The sequence below is a fragment of the Arachis ipaensis genome, chromosome B3, assembly GCF_059453495.1.
Source record: "Arachis ipaensis isolate K30076 ecotype BB chromosome B3, ASM5945349v1, whole genome shotgun sequence".
NCBI classification, from domain to species: Eukaryota; Viridiplantae; Streptophyta; class Magnoliopsida; order Fabales; family Fabaceae; genus Arachis; species Arachis ipaensis.
The window spans coordinates 22,949,241-22,965,652 of NC_142438.1; the positions used below are offsets into that span (position 1 = coordinate 22,949,241).

General features: G+C 33.3%; 2 protein-coding genes across 6 annotated transcripts; both read right to left on the bottom strand.

Moving 5' to 3' along the window:
* Positions 1-4,268: 4,268 nt before the first annotated feature.
* GIF3 (GRF1-interacting factor 3) lies at positions 4,269-7,513 on the bottom strand. Of its 2 annotated transcripts, XM_021118412.2 has the most exons (6): positions 6,785-7,206; positions 6,451-6,480; positions 6,251-6,359; positions 5,700-5,776; positions 5,156-5,240; positions 4,269-5,067 (listed from the first exon to the last, which is right to left on the bottom strand). In XM_021118412.2, the coding sequence occupies exons 3-6, from the start codon at positions 6,326-6,328 to the stop codon at positions 4,645-4,647; spliced, it is 663 nt and encodes a 220-aa protein (XP_020974071.1). In that variant the 5' UTR covers positions 6,329-6,359; positions 6,451-6,480; positions 6,785-7,206; the 3' UTR covers positions 4,269-4,644. The 2 variants fall into 2 exon arrangements, with proteins under 2 accessions (XP_020974071.1, XP_016188239.1); XM_016332753.3 differs by lacking the exon at positions 6,451-6,480 and having other exon boundaries at positions 6,785-7,513.
* Positions 7,514-9,131: 1,618 nt separating this feature from the next.
* On the bottom strand, positions 9,132-13,222 carry LOC107629836 (uncharacterized). 4 transcript variants are annotated; one of them, XM_088507740.1, is made up of 6 exons: positions 13,016-13,222; positions 11,549-11,827; positions 11,266-11,435; positions 11,094-11,173; positions 10,849-10,987; positions 9,132-10,068 (listed from the first exon to the last, which is right to left on the bottom strand). In XM_088507740.1, exons 3-6 carry the CDS (start codon positions 11,317-11,319, stop codon positions 9,388-9,390), a joined length of 954 nt encoding a protein of 317 aa, XP_088363866.1. In that variant the 5' UTR covers positions 11,320-11,435; positions 11,549-11,827; positions 13,016-13,222; the 3' UTR covers positions 9,132-9,387. The 4 variants fall into 4 exon arrangements, with proteins under 4 accessions (XP_088363866.1, XP_016188235.1, XP_088363868.1 ...); XM_016332749.3 differs by having other exon boundaries at positions 11,549-11,594; positions 13,016-13,123; XM_088507742.1 differs by lacking the exon at positions 11,549-11,827 and having other exon boundaries at positions 13,016-13,175.
* Between the last annotated feature and the right edge of the window lie 3,190 nt (positions 13,223-16,412).

The window sequence follows — 16,412 nt, forward strand, 5'->3', positions numbered from 1 at the left end:
TCCTCAAAGAATTACTTTACAAGTCATTTTTTCCTCTGTAACCCAACCCACTTAATGTTTCAAAATAAAAGTAATTCATATGTCTAAATTTATTTACCAATACATAAGAGAATATTTAGAAAATAATTAAATCAGTTTTTGGTTTTTGTTTTTGATTTATAGTTATAGATTATGTTTACTCAATTAGAAGTACCAAAATAAAAATTATAGATAGATTTAATGTGAAATTATTATCTCAATCAAATATACCTTGTAAGGTAACGTTTAGTTTGAGGTACTGAGACAGAAACTGAGAGACTGAGACTTAATATCATGTTTGTTGGTTCAGAGATTGGTACTAAAATTTCTATTTCTATCCTTAAATTTTAGTATTTCAATACCTCCGAAAAGTAGGGACACAGGGAATTAAAATTTTTAGATATGGGGACTGAAATTTTAATAACATTTTATACTAAAAATATCCTTATTTCAATTAATTAATTCTAATTTTATCCTTTGTACAAATTAAATTAGAGTTTCATTCTTGTTTCAATTTCTATCTCCTATTTTGCACCAAACAGAATACTGAAATTTATTTTAATCTCTGTCTCTTAGTCTCAGTCTTTCCGTCTCTGTCTCTCCACCAAACGCTACCTAAAAGAACCTAAAATTAATTTCTTTAGACTGATTATCCCACACCACATTCCGCATGTATGTCAACATCAAGGGTGTTTGCAATGCGATTTAGATCGATTTTAAATTAAAATTCATTTAATTTGAACATTAATTTTATTTGTAATGCGATTTAGATTGGATAATTTTTTTAAAAAATTTGATCCAATCCGATCCAATTTCAAGCAATTTAAATTAGATTGAATTTACAATTTTATAAATTAAAAAAATTAAACAGACATAATAAGTATCAACATAAAATTTTAAATAACTAACAATGACATAACAAGTCTCAATAATATTTTAAAAAATCAACAATAACATAACAATAAAAATAAAATTATTAGTTAAAATAAATAAATAAATATCATTTTAAACATAAAATATTTATTAAATAATAATAATATTAAAATATATAATAAAATAAAGATATTATAAGTAAAATTATAAATATAATAATAAAATTAATAATATTATAGCACTATTGGTATGAAAATGAATTTTTTTTACTACTAGTGGGTTCGACCATAAAAGCAATGTTTTGACTACAAAAACAGAAATGACCAAGTCGAAGTCAAAGAATGGTATAAAATGGAAAAGATATAGTTGTTACCTTTCTTTGATCATATCAAGACTTGTTAATTGACTTTCAAATTGAGTGAAAGACATAGGTGCGAAATTTAAGGAGTAAATTGTACAAACGTAAAAATTAAAGACTAAAGAAGACGCAAATGTCAAAATTTAGAGATCAAAATTTTTTATTATCAAGACAAGGTTATAATTAAAAAAAAAAAAAATCATAAACAATATGTTTTATTATCAGTCTATAAATAGTCAAAATTTAGAAGCAATTTAAAACTTTAAATCAAAACATTAGATTATCATATAAATTTATAAAAAATTTTATCTTCGCAACGCAACAAAAAACATGAAATATAAGTGCAGGTGAATATTAGAAATCAATCTTTAATTCGTTTTCTTTTGCCTATTTGATTTATCGTTGTGCATTTTCTTTGAATTTTGTTTTGTTGTTATTGCTTAAATCAATATTTCGCAGTTTTATTTTTTCTATTTGATTATTTATTTCTTAGTCAGTTATCACAAGTTTAGCACTTTTAAACCTTGACATAAAATTGCTTTAACATTAATTAAGTCATTTTTAGGTTGAGTTCACATTTTTTTAGAAGAATCATATTTGTTTTTAATATTTGAGATTTTGATATAAATTCGTTTTAAAGTTAACTAAAAAAGGAGTGAAACAAATATATTATACGGTTTGAATTGGATTGAATCAATTTTAAAAAATAGATATAAAATGTGATTCAATCCATGTGATTTATAAAAAATAAAATTCAATTAAATCTAAATTAATGTGATTTTAATCAGTTTTTATTTGAATTTTAATTAAATAAATGATTTAATTTGAATTTGAACACCATAGTCAATATGTCATTAATTTATTGAGCCTCTAAACTAACCAATCAACTAATGAAGAACGTAACCGCGTGAAATTATGTGTCGATCTTTGGGATTGGGGTGGTGATGAATCATAAACGTGTGCAATAACGAAATCAAAGACACTAAGACAGTAACTTTCACTTGTATGTAGAGGGTTTTTCCCCATGGAATTGAGCACCACTACTCCTTGACATTAACAATAAAAAAGGATTTTAAAATTCTACTGTGTTGTTAAATTGAAGTTGCTCATGCTCTTCTAAGTTCTAATTTAATGCCTAAAATGTAGGGGTTCTTTTGTAGGTTATGAAAAATTTTAAAATTCTAAATTCCTTTATTGGAGTGCTTAAACTTATTCCTTTATCACCGCTGGTTATGACTTACGAAGCTCACATAATTATATATCTATTATATTTTAATGACAAACTCTTTCATTTATATTTGCAAAATAGCCAAACATTTTATTAATAAATTTACAAACCATTCTTTCATTTAACTTAACAACTTAGCATGTGATTGTATAAGTATATTATTGCATTTTATTCCATTTACGCACAATATTTTCACCCGATCTACCTAGGATACTGATACTACTCTGCTGTTTTGTATTTTGTTTTGTTCTCTATTTTGTCGGCAATCATCATTAATTTTGTGTCTACGTGTAATTGTAATAATGATCTTGCTGGCTACACATCTTGATGCGGTGAAGCTTGTTTTCTTCTGCTCATTTCAGTGGTTCTTACTCTCAATTAATTACCTAATTATTATTCTATAAGGGAGCGAATCCCTTGAAAAAAAATTTATATTCATATACGTATATATTATAAGTTAAATTATTCTGTTAATTTTTATATTTTAAAATTTTTAATTGACTCTTTATATTAATTTTAAATTTATAATTAGATTATCTTTAAAAATAAATATTATAAAAAATATTATTTATCTTATACTATCAACAAATATATTTTAACATATTTTATTAAGTTAAATATTTTTAAAATTTCAACGATATAATTGTAAATTTAAATTTAAAAATTTAATTATAAATTTGGTATAATTATACCAGTACTACTAATAAGAATGCTTTCTCATCATGAAATTAAGATGTGTACTGATTACTGAACACGTGACAGATACTCTTGAGAACACCTGTTTGACTTATTAAATGAACGAAAAGATGATTTACTCCATTTGATTAAAATATTTTCAATCTCTGTATTGTCATGCGTGTTTTGTAAAGCTTCTTTTGGTTTCTATTTCGAGCTGAAAACAGAGAGAGAAAAATGTTTGTAAAGAATGACAGGAATCAACCAGTCCAAAATGAGGGACACAGTAATAGATAGGGAGAGAAATTTTTATTGGTAAAAAATGGTATAAGATGAAGGTAGATGGTGATTTTCTGTGAGAGTATTTTTATCAAATAATATACAGAGAGAAATTTTTATATCTCTAAAGTCTCTTTCTCTGCCTCCATCCTTTTGTTTTCATATTTCTGTCCCAGAGATAAGCAATATCTGTACGAAGCCTAAATGACGATTTTTCTTATCTCTTAATTTTGGATTCTGCCCTTGAGATTCAATTTTGGATTCTGTCCTAAAATATTCATTCTTTTTAATCCAAGCTACTTTACGTAAACACATGCAAGCAACCTTAAAAAAAAAGGTTATAAACTTGGCTTGATGTAGTGACTTAGTTCACAAGTTTATTTAAATAGGTATCGAAAATTCAAATTCTACTTTACACATGAAATTATCTTTTAACCAACGGTAAATTCTTAGAGTTTTGATCTGCAATAAATTAATCCTTGATCTCTTGAATTGGAAGATTTTGGTGAGAAAAAAGAGTAAGGCAAATGAAGTAGACATATTGCTATTCCTACAACAAATTGGACACATGTTCTCTTCATAGTTCATACTAATAAGAATGTTAAAGTGTATGATACTAGGCATCAAATTTGAAGCAGGAGTTGCTTTGATGGAACTGTATTTTACTTGCTCTAATGTTTACCACCTGCAATTTGCAAACAATATGAAGCCAAAAGTGTTAATTTGATATCGATTCTTCAGGATATTGAGTCTGTTATCATCCATAAAGATAACATGGTCAAAGGAAACAAATTAAGAGGAAGAGTTGAGAGAACGAAATCAAGAAAACCCATCGAGTAATAGCTTAAAAAGCACTCTTAAACTTTTTACTGATCCACGTTAGGTACGGGAACAACCACCCTAATTTAAATCCCAGTTACTTTTCATGGTCTCTAGAGGGGGTCAAAAGTGGGATCCAACTTCGGAATTTCACATTGGAGATGGTCTTAAAAACACAATTTCATCACTTCCCCTTGTAACTACATTGATTTAATTCTAGAACCCAGATGCATGCCAAGACCCTAACAACACGACCGCATCTCCTGAACTACCTAGAAAGGAGAAGCTATTTGTTCTTTGCTTTGACCTATTAAAGGTCATGAGATCCTACCTTTATAAGAGAAACCTAATATCAACAATCAGATGTATCTTATGAAAGCTACATAAAAACATGTCACTTGGCTTCTTCTGATCCCTTCAGATAGGGTGATTCACCATCACCACTGTTATGAGCAGCAGCCGAATTGCCCTGGCCATCTCCACCTGCTGTCCCAGCTTCCAGGGCATCTTGCTTGCTTCCACCACGTGCATCATTTGGACCTGCAGTTGAAGGTTGACCACCACTGCTGCCACCTCCAAGACCAGCCTCGCCATGCAGTGGATGCATGCCATTATTTATCCCTCCAGGTCTCAGTCCCATTTGGCCCTGGATGGCCTGCTGGTGCAAATGCTGCTGCTGCGGATCCTGCATTTGATGTGGGTTACCATATTGCATTGGCATCTTTTGAGCAAAGAACCCTTGTTGCTGAGCCATCGCTGCAGCCTGAGGGTGTTGCATATAGTATCCTCCTGGTTGCATCATAGGGTGTGGGGGCATCTGCAAGCATTGGATAAAAGGAGGCAATCAGGACGTGGTTAAGAGCAAATGATAGAATTCGAGAAACCAGTGATGATTGAATTTTCACCTGTGCAGGCATAGCTGGTGTTTGTGGCTGGGCATCAGCAATTGCAGCTAAATACATTAAATTCTTTTGAAGCTGAGCTTGGTACCTAGAACATCAAAGCATCCAACAACCATTATATAAAACCTTGCCATAAGTTATTTAAGACAAAGAAAGAATGCGATAATTACCAGCCATGCAGAAAGATTAAGAGAGGCTTGGTAAGGATAAAGAATTAAGAGAGTAATGTCCATTGCTATACGTAGAATAGAATTCCTCTCTAAACTATCCTTCTGCCAGGATTGAAATGACAACTGATAACAACTGACATGAGTGAATTTAGATACTGAAACAGGAAAGTGTAAACTTAAAGGGGAAAAACTTCTCAATCTCACCAAGTATAAAGTATTTTTCTATAGAAAACTTTGGAATAACACAACCAAAGTCACATTAGATCATTCTTTATCCATGACTAATACAGATATGCAAACTGCCAAGGACTCAAGGCTCAGAATATATAATATGACAAATCTATTCAAAGCACTATAAAAATTGAGAGAAGACTTACTGGGCACATTCAGCAAGTTTTCCAAGATTTTGATTGTCCAAAATTGCCAGAATCAGCTTCTTGTTGTCATCAAGATACTGTGTTGTGTAAGAACAAACAGGGTATAGAAAAAAAATTAAGAATTCTTGCTGCCTATTGGATAAAACTTAACATGTATATAATGGTTAGTAAACTCATCACAACAAGCAAATACAACGAAAATTAAGGTGAATTGTCAAAATTGACCCCAAAGACAAAGGGTAAAATGAATATTTCTTTGACAATTGAAAAAATTTCAAGCACATTAGTATCGTTTACAACCTAGCTTACATATCAATTCATTAACTTCAAACTCTCTAACAACTCTTATCTACATAATCAGCTTTCCACCAAACATATCATGGACCAATCAATTTATTAACTTCAACCCTCTAACAAGTAACTGATCTTTCTACGGAAAGGCAAAAATAACATTTCATATAGGCAATCCAGAATTTGAGAACCGCTACAGATATCAAAATTAAGAACTTTAGATTATCAGTTTGCAAACCCTATTCAGAGTGAGAGCGTACCTTCTGAATCTGCTCAGTGGTAATGTTTGCAGGTGGGAAGGAAGGCATCATCGGCATCATTGGGGGTGTCTGCTGCATCTTCTCAAAGTAATAACGCCCAAAAAACACCCTAAAAATAAATCAACGGTTAAGAACCCTAAACACAAAGCCGTTGTCAGAAAAGACGATAACTTTGAGAGAAATTAGCAGCGGCGGATCACGTGAGCAGAGGAGAATCGGAACGGCAGAAGCTACGGTGGAGCACGGTTGGCAACGAAAAAAACCGAAAAATTCAAAATAAAACCGAAAAAAATAAACAAAGTCAGTAACTCAATTCAACCAATTTTACACCAATTTCACTGCAATTTAACAAGAAATGAACAAAGCCAGTAACTCTATTCAACCAATTTCACATCAATTTTAACAAGAAATAAACAAAGTCCGTAACTCAATTTGTCATTTCCACTAAATAAACAGTAAGTATCCCATCTCATGAACAGAATAATAATTAGGGTTTAAACAGAACAATAATTAGGGTTTCTAAAATTTAATTACTTGCAATGGAGGAGGTGGACGGCGGCGGCGACAAGAGCTCGGCGGCGTGAAGGTGCTGAGTAGCAGCGGCGAGAAGGAGCAGTCGGCGGCGGCAACAAGATCGGCGACGTGAAGGAGCAGTCGCGGAGCAGGGGGCGGCGATGATGGGAAACGGAGACTGATGGAGGCGGCGACGATGACGCAACGACGATGATGCGGCGACGTTGACGCGGAGACGAAGAGGCTGAGAAGGCTGCTGGAAGACCTGCTGGAGGCGGTGACGAGTAGGAAAAGGAGACGCGATCTCGCGGTTGTGAAGATGGCGGAGCTCGCGGCTGTGTTGTTGTGAGGGTGGCGGTGACCGGTGACTTGACAGTATATATCAGTATATGTGGGTGAGGAAGTGAGAGAGTTTGAATTGTGAAGGAATAACGACAGAGAGAGAGAGTGAGAAATTAGGGTTTCAGGTTTCAAAATATATATATGAGGATATTTTAACAATTTTACACTAATGGTTATTAACTTATTATACGGATATTTACTGGATAGAAAGGTCCTCCACTCCGTTTATTAAACGGCTACCTGTTAATGTTTCTGAAATTTAAGGCAAGGTAAATAAATAATTAATAATAAATAAAATGGGGGATAGATAGATAAATACAAGGAATATGTTTAGGTACTTGTTTGTTTGTGGTGACACAAAACTACTTTACCAAAGCAAAGATTTGGTGTGAGTTGGGTACAAAGCTCAAATCAAGTACTAGTGGATGTGGATATTTGTAAATGAGACCCCATGTTTTGCTCTTTTATTGTCTCAGTTTGACTTTGACGGTTGCTTCATTTTTTGTTGTACTGTAGAACGCACCAACGAAATTCTTGAATCTCAAATTCTCAATCTTAATTTCATCAAAGGTTAACACATTGTTTGAGTGAATGGAATATAGAAAAAAAAAATGAATGAATAAAAAAGAAAAATAGAGTGAAAGAAAAAAAAATAATGTAGGACCTATTAAAAATTTTTCTTCTCAAAAATGAGAAAAAAAATGTGTAAACAAAAAGGTGATAGATTTTTTTATTCAAAAATGAGATAAAAATAGTAGTAATTTTTTTATTCCAGCACTATAAATACTCTTTTTTTTACGTTTTATAATACATGATAGAATTTTTTTTTCTGTAACTACTAGTATGGAATTTTATGTCTTAATATAAACAATTATTGGTTAGTCACCAGAAAAAAAAAAACAATTATTGGTTAACAAAATTGATCTCTTATTTATTATTAATTTGAATGTTAAATCTCTCCTATAAACAAAAGAATCATTAATAGGATTTTGCATGTTCTTATAAACATGATATCCCTCTTTTCTTTCTAGTCTTGCATGCTCACTCATATGAGATTGTTACTATTTTTAGTTATTTAACTTTATAGTTATTTGTTCACTAATAAAACTTGATTGTTTGGGAGGGTTGTCACTTTGTTTCTACAATAAGTGAGTCTGATGAATGCCCTAATACAAAAAAAAAAAAAAAAAAACCTATTAAGAGAAAATCAATCAATAATTTTACTAGCTTTTTGAAGATATTATTTTGTATCGTAGCTAGTTAACCTAAACAATTTTGCAAATTCTAATTCTTTTATTTCAAATTCAATTATCAATATTTAAAATTTTTACTAAGCAATCTATTAATTAAATAACTTACTGAACTGAAGAAATATACATTGAAAATTAGATTGTTTCAAAATTTACTTCACATATAATTATCTATGATTTTTGTTCCCTAAAGCATTAATGTCAAACATATCTTAAAATACCAAAATCTTTAATATATACTTTTGAAGTTTAACCTTTATCAAAATAAAATGTGACTAATAATTTAAAAATATAATTATTTAATAAATTATATTTTGCTTTTACTTGATCCCTCGAATAAATTTCTAATTCAACTACCGTTTGTAGTCCATAAATTGAGAATCAAATTCAATTTATTTAAGACTAGTTTAAGCTTGCTAACAGGAGTAAGCTTATTCGTCAACATGGGGAGCTTATTGATTATTGAATGCGATATACTCTGCTAATCTTGGACAAACTCCTCATCATAAATTTTAAATGCATATATACTAATTAATTTTGGTCTCTACTATTAAGGTAAACTATAAAAATCCCACCGATTTTTTAAGCCACTAACAAAAATACCATACTTTTATGATGTTATCTATATATATTTCAAAAAGTATTTTAAAGATTAAATTTTGTTACATTTTGCAAGCATGATTAAAAGCATAAACCATTTTGGTCTATTTTTTTATGTACTTCATAAATAGTTATCAAAATATTCTTACACAATTTTGAATTATATACACGAGGGCTTTGTTAAATACAAAACTTGGAGTTATTACTTATTTTTGTCGGCCTAACAGACAAACTAATGTTAAAAAAATGGCCATCCAGGTATAAAAATCAAGAATTTTGATACTAGACAGAAAGCCATTCCATGATGTACATAACTTGAATCAATTCGTTCTCAAACCTATTGCAAAGACACAATGACAAAACAACAACAATTAATCCATTTCTTACCGCAACAAAGAATGACGACTTGTTTCTCATACAGGTTTTACTTGCTCATTTCGTTGACTTTGACAGCCTGGGAGATCTTCTAACTGGACAAGAACTGGTTTCTTTGAGTGATGTGAGATTTTTTTTCGAATATTTTCTAGTGTGACTAACATGTTCCTCCTTGCAGTCACCCGATGATTGTGTTACTCTGATTTTCGCTGTCGAAACTGGAGATCCAACCATGCTTTTCCCAGAATGAACTTTACATGGATTCCAGTCAAACACACCTGTCAAAGATTGATCGTTGTTTGGATTTACAACTTGGCTTATCGGTGCAGCTACTAAGACTCCATTTTCACCATCATCCATCGTGTCAACAAGTGACTGAGACGATTTAAGACTCACAATATTGTCATTGCGTTCACCCTCCACAGTTTTCTTGCTATTACTGCATTCCACACTATTTTTTGATACGGATTGCTTTAAAACATTGACAATTGAATTCTCTGGTTCATTGCAGATATTCGTTTTTGCTTTGAGAATTCCATCATTGGACGATGAAAAATCATATCTCTCTGCCGAACGATGATCACGAATGGAAAATGGGATAGGATCAATAGCCCTCTTGTGTAAAGAAGCATTTGGCTCACAAAATCCAGTATGCCCATCGACACATTTAGCTCTAAAACTATGAGCAGTGTACTTTTGCCAATCGTCTGGAAATCCCAACAAGAAGTCTTCACATACCTGTTTAAAGAGATTTAGCAGCAAACACTATCATTAAGACAATGGATATCTGGTTCATTAGGAGAATTCTAATCCTAGCAATTGACTATGGAGTTAGGTAGAGCATCTTATATACTTTTTGAATTTGAGTATAATTTTATAAAGTAACCAACTATCTCGAACCAACTCTAAGTAATGCTCTGCTGTTTGGTACTTTCTTTTTGTGTTCTTGAGTTTTGTACTAATAAACAGATTGTCAAATACAATTTAGAATAGACTCTCTTGATTCTTTTTAGGGTAAAGTATATTTTTTGTTCCTAACACTTACGATTTTTTTCAAAAATATCCTTAACGTTTAGTTTCATTCAATTTTGTCCTTAACGTTTCCGATTTGTATCAAAATTACCCCTGGACGTTAATTCCTTGTAAAACTTTAGGGACAAAATTGAAATATTTCAGGGGTAGTTTTGACACAAATTAAAAACGTCAATGAAAAAATTGAATGAATCGAAAATGTTAAAGACAAAATTGAATGAAATTGAACATTAATGGTATTTTTGAAAAAAACCGCAAACGTTAAGGACAAAAAATATTACTTTACTCTTCTTTTTATATATCTGCTTGTGCCATCAACTTGGAAGGTTGATAGTCAAAGCATGAATTGGTTTTCTACACTAGACTAGACTAATTTGTTGTTGTTGCTCTTGGTGCACAAGTTGCATTTGCACGAGTGAAGTGATTAAGTTCACCTATGGTAATCAGAAACCGAATAAGATAGGAATATGAATATGGACATAGTACCTCACGTGGGAAGCCATTCTGAAACGAGCGAGAGCTGTTAATGAAACTACTTAAGTGAAGAGTGACTCCGTCTTCAGTCTCCAAGACATTCGCCTCGTGCCTCTTTGCAATCACTGTCGATAAGAACATTCTCTCTCTCCTGCAGGATAGACAAGAACAAGGGAAATGTAGTGTAATGAAACATAAGTTCAAAACAAACTTAGAAGAATCAAATGAAAAAATAAGATTAATTGGTTGATTCTTACTGGCCATAAGCAATGCCACCAACCGCTAAACCCTGGAGTGGAAGGCAAGGCTTGGCAAGCCACCAATCGGACATGAAAACCTGTGCAGAAGAGAAGAGAAGAGTTTATTTTGTACTACTGATATTGGAATTTGATGGAACAGAAGAGAAAGGGGATAATATACTTCACATACATATTTTAAGGGGGGGAGGTGATGCTTGTGACTGGAGAGAGGAGTTCCAGACATTAAGTGAGTGATCGCACAGTGAGGTGACAACAGATCTATTTCAAATTCTAGAGCACCCACTATGGTAGGGGTGGAAACAGACCAAGTACTTTCGGCCAGAAGACTGTTTAGAGATCCTACAAGAAAAATTAAGCATGTTGAATGTTTTATCAGGAGAGGAAAAACAATATTCCTGCACCAAGATGAAATTACTACATAAGAAACAAGAAATCTATATGAATCAACCAACCTCCTTGAAGGTTGAAAATGTACGGCCTTCTACAGCTGTTAATAGCCTGATGAGGCAGCACAAATGAACATAGAGGCAAGCATCTAACTAACAAAAAGAGAGAAAGTGACAAGCTACAATCTAAATGAAGAGTTTAGCTACTGGTGATCTGGGGGACAGGAAAAACGGCAGCACTGAGTGTTGACTTGGGGCAGAGAGTAGCAGTGTTGCGCAACGAGGAAGAGAGAATGAATATGATGGAGACAAGGGTAATGGAAAGAGTGAGGAATAGTGAAGCACCTGAGGATGGCAGAATTAGGATTCCAAAGATTCAAATAGGAAATAATATAAAGTAATTAGTATAGTAAAAATATTGGGAAAAAGGGAATTTATCACATATGCAGCAAACAATTAAATATTTTAAGAACCACACTGCAATATAGTATATAGACTCAACACTTTGAATCTAAGCAAAATAATATTGAAAACAAACTTGCAAGACAATTTATATTAAAAAGAAGAAAAGAAAATGAAGTCTGGAACAAGGAAAAATTAATACAGAGTATAAAAACAAAAGGAAGCAATGAGAGTTTATAAAAACAGGACGTTATGAAAGAAGACCAATGCTTCACTAAAACTAAAGAAAGCATCATTTGAAGATATAAAAGTAATTCCAGTCATAAACCAAAAATAGAAAACAAAAGAACAAACAAATCCGTGAAATCAATACTAAAGACACAAACTAATAACAGAAACAGTTACAAAACGCAGAAATGAATGCGATAAAGCATAAATCAATTCCTTTATATCAAAACAATGGCCTAGACAGTAGATACTAATTTACATCATGTTGAAAGAAAATTAGAACAAATTAGAACACCAAATTAAATAATTAAAAAACAGCAACCACAAAACTTAGATGAACCAGTCCCACAAATTATCATTACTTCCTTTTGTTTTTATACTCTATATTAACTTTTTCTTTGTTCCAGACTTGATTTCCTTTTCTTCTTTTTAATATAAATTGCCTTCCAAGCTTGTTTTCAATCTTATTTTGCTTAGGTTCAAAATGTTGTGTCAATGTACTATATTGCAATATAGTTCTTAAACATTCAATTGTTCTGCTGCATTATGTGATAAATTCCCTTTTCCCCAATACTTACTAGACTAATTACTTTATATTATTTCCTATTTTGAATCTTTGGAATCCTAAGCTGCATCACTATTACAGAATCCATAACTCAAACCCTAAACAATAGAGAATAGAATAACAAAATAATAGAGATCAGAATCAATAATCAGTAACTAAAAAATAGAGAACAGAATTTGTAAATCAGTGATTAATCAAGAAAAAAAAATCAGTAAATCAGACATTCCAAAGCTCAAACTGAATCATCAAACATCCCTCAAAACTCAAACAGAAAACAGAATCTTCAAACATCCCTGCCACAAACAGCAAAATAAAAGAAAAATAAACAAATAGCTTACCAGAGCAGAGAAAGAGAGAGCCTTCGGTCTGCGCAGCTGTGAGGGAGAGAGAAACGCGAGGGAGAGCGACCCAAGGGCGCCGGTGCGAGAGAGAGCGACTTCGATCCGAGACGGAGAGAGAGGGAACGTCCGATTTGTGAAGTATAATTTTTTAAAATTTTTAACACACAAAATCTTCCCTCCTATTTGTAAACCTACACAAAACTCAACCTCTGATTTCTGAACTTTAATTTTTTAAAACATAGATCTGACTTTTTTATTTGTGTTTTAAAATTAAAAAAAAAAATTTAATGTACAAATTAGACCTTCTTCTTTATAATTACCTTTATATTAAATTAAAATACACCACTTCTTTATGAGAGAGAATAATACAATAATAATTTTCATATAAAAAAATTAGCCTTTAAATTCATGCAAATGTATATTAAAAAAAAATCATTCGTAAGGTGGGTGGCATTATAACAAATAAAAAAGGTGAACACTTAATTCTGTCTTTATTTATTTAAAATTAGAACAAGACAATTTTTGTAAAAAAAATACTCAAGCCAGCTCTTATTTGTCTCTAAAATGAGTCATCGTGGCCCCTCTACCATCTTCCTTTATCAAACTTGACAGAAAAATCATCATATCTAACGTGGACGTTTATTTAGATTTAAGTGTCATGTTGGATTAAGAGGAATAAACAAGAGTCGATTTGTCCTCTTGCCTCCTTCAAAAACGACGCATCATCCGCTGAACCAAAACTTAATTTGGATGATTCTTTGCTCCCTCAACTTCTCCTTACTCATTCGTATGCGAAACAACAAAAGACAAATCCTAAAACACCATGATTGGGAGTGGAGAACGTTGTTCGTCCTCGAACCTGTGAATCGGAGGCAATAATTCGATTTGCAGCATGAACTCTAGTGAGAGTGTTGGAGCTTAAAGGAAGAAAAAATAGGTATCTCTAAAGTGCTATTGCGAGTCTCATGCTATTAAAAAAAATGCAATTTAGGAATAGACTCACTAACCTGAACGGCGACAACAGCTATCTCCACTCGACGTCATTTGTGACTCCATCAATTGTGCAGTTAGAAGCGTCGTTTGGGTCCTTCTCAGCGACCTTGTTAGCACCCTTGTTAGCACCACAATCAACTACTCCATCTGGTGTTTCTCTTTTCATGCGAAGAATATTACAAGGATTTGGTTATTTTGTAAATACGGATTAAGGTTTGGGGTTATGTGGGTGAGAGCGATGTTTCATTCTGCCATTCCTCAAAAGCGACGTCGTTTTTGGAGGAGGCATGGGGACAAATCGACCCCTGACCATTTCTCCTAATCCAACATGGCACTTCAGTCTGAATAAACGTCCATATCAACGCCGATAACTGTCATATAAGATTTTTTCCGTCAAGTTTGATTAGGGGAAGCGATGGAGAGGCCGTGATGACTCACTTTAGGGATGAATAGGACTTAGGAGCCAGCGTGGGTGTCTTTTTTGACAAAGATTGCTTTGTCCTAATTTGGAATGGATAGGAAGGGATGGCAAAATTCTCCGAGACGCGGGGATCCCTGCGGGGACTGCCCCGAATGGGATCCGATTGTGGGAAATTTTTCCCGTGGGGATGGGGATGGGGGACAAAATTCCCCCGAAGCAGGAGCGGGGATCCCTGCCCCGTCCCCGCTATTCCCCGAAATTTATAAATTCCTTGAATTATCCTTAATAATTTATTTCTCATATATGTTTTTTAGTCATTTCTCACACACACATATATATAGAAACCCAAAACTCCTAATCTTTATTTGCATAACCCCTCTTCAATTCAGAGATCCCTAAGGCTGTCCATACTCCATCCAACCTCTCTGCAGCCACCCCCTCGTCACCCTTCTCACCGCATCGTCACACCTCACCGTGCCATCACCCTTACTGTGTCGTAATTTCTATTTGCGGTGTTCCTTTTTGTAACTCTGCCGTCGTGTCCATTCTCCTCTCTGTTGTCGCGTCTCCCACCTCGTCCACTGCTTTTTCCTTTGGCTCGTCGTTGCGTCCCCCATTGCGTTATTTTGAAAGAAGTCACCATCGTGTCATTTAGACTTTTTGTATAAAATCTTGCAGTTTTTGTATAAGATAGATACTTGTAGCTCTATTCATATGGAAATTAATAATTAGTTAGAACTATTATGTAGATTGGGGAATGGGGTCCCCGCGGGGAATGGGCCCCGTGGAGAATGGAGATGGGGAGCAATATTCCCCACGGCGGAGAATGGAGCGGGGATGGGGAGCAAATATGAGGGCGGGGATGGGGAGCAGAGAGGCATCCCCGCCCCCGCCCTGCCCCATTGACATCCCTAAATAGGAGCCAGCGTGGGTGTCTTTTTTGACAAAGATTGCTTTGTCCTAATTTGGAATGGATAGGAATCAGGTTAGGTATTCACTCTAAAAAAAATTGGGAGTCATTTTCCTTGTATTTTATCTACTTATATTTTCAATAATAATAATAATAATAATAATAATAATAATAATAATAATAATAAATAATGAAAAGAAAAAAAATTAAAATTTTAATTTTAGTTTTGTTTCAGGGCTTACCTAGAATTAGGATGGTTTGGTTTGAACATGAGGTCTAGACGTCTTTGAGTGAAATATCCAACGTTTTTTTCTATAAGGATGAAGTCGTCCAAGTTCCTCGTGAGGAGGTAGGGGTGGTACCTACAATGGACTCTGATGGCTAAATTAGCAAAGGTTTTTAGGCAAGTTTTTAGTAGACTGGAGTTCGAAGAATACCTGAGAGTGTCAGGGTATTTATAAGTATAGATGTAGAGTCAATAACTACCTTTGAAGTAGTTCCACCTTCGATGGTGGGTTTGTTGCTCCCTTTTATTAGGGAGGTTGTTGAGATCTCATTTTTAGATGAATAAAAGAAATTGTAGGAGTTAATTGCTGATTCAGATAAGTAGGGCTAGGCTAACGTTACCATGTCCGACCTCTATGAGATTGAGTAGGTGTCGATCCGAATGATATCTGTTGATTGGGTTTTATTCATTTTGGAGCTGGCTTTAGTGGTCAGGATATGAACAACTTTATAATAAGAAGAAAAAGAAAAGAAGAATGTTAGAGAATCATTAGAATTTATTATTTGTTACTATTAATTAGCCATCAATATTTAAAAGTATCGGCCATCAAAATTGAATTGATGGCTAGGTAATTGTCAAAAATAATAAATTTTGATCGCCTAGTCTTCTCTAAAGAAAAAACTCGTAAGAAAGAATTGACATTACAAGAAGACAGAAAAACTAACCGAATATTGAAGCAAAAAATAAGAGAGAATTTCTTTGGACACGGCAAGAGCACCCAAGCACGGATCCAAGAAGAAGATAGAGGAGACATTTGCTCCCACAAACATATTGAAAAAAATGA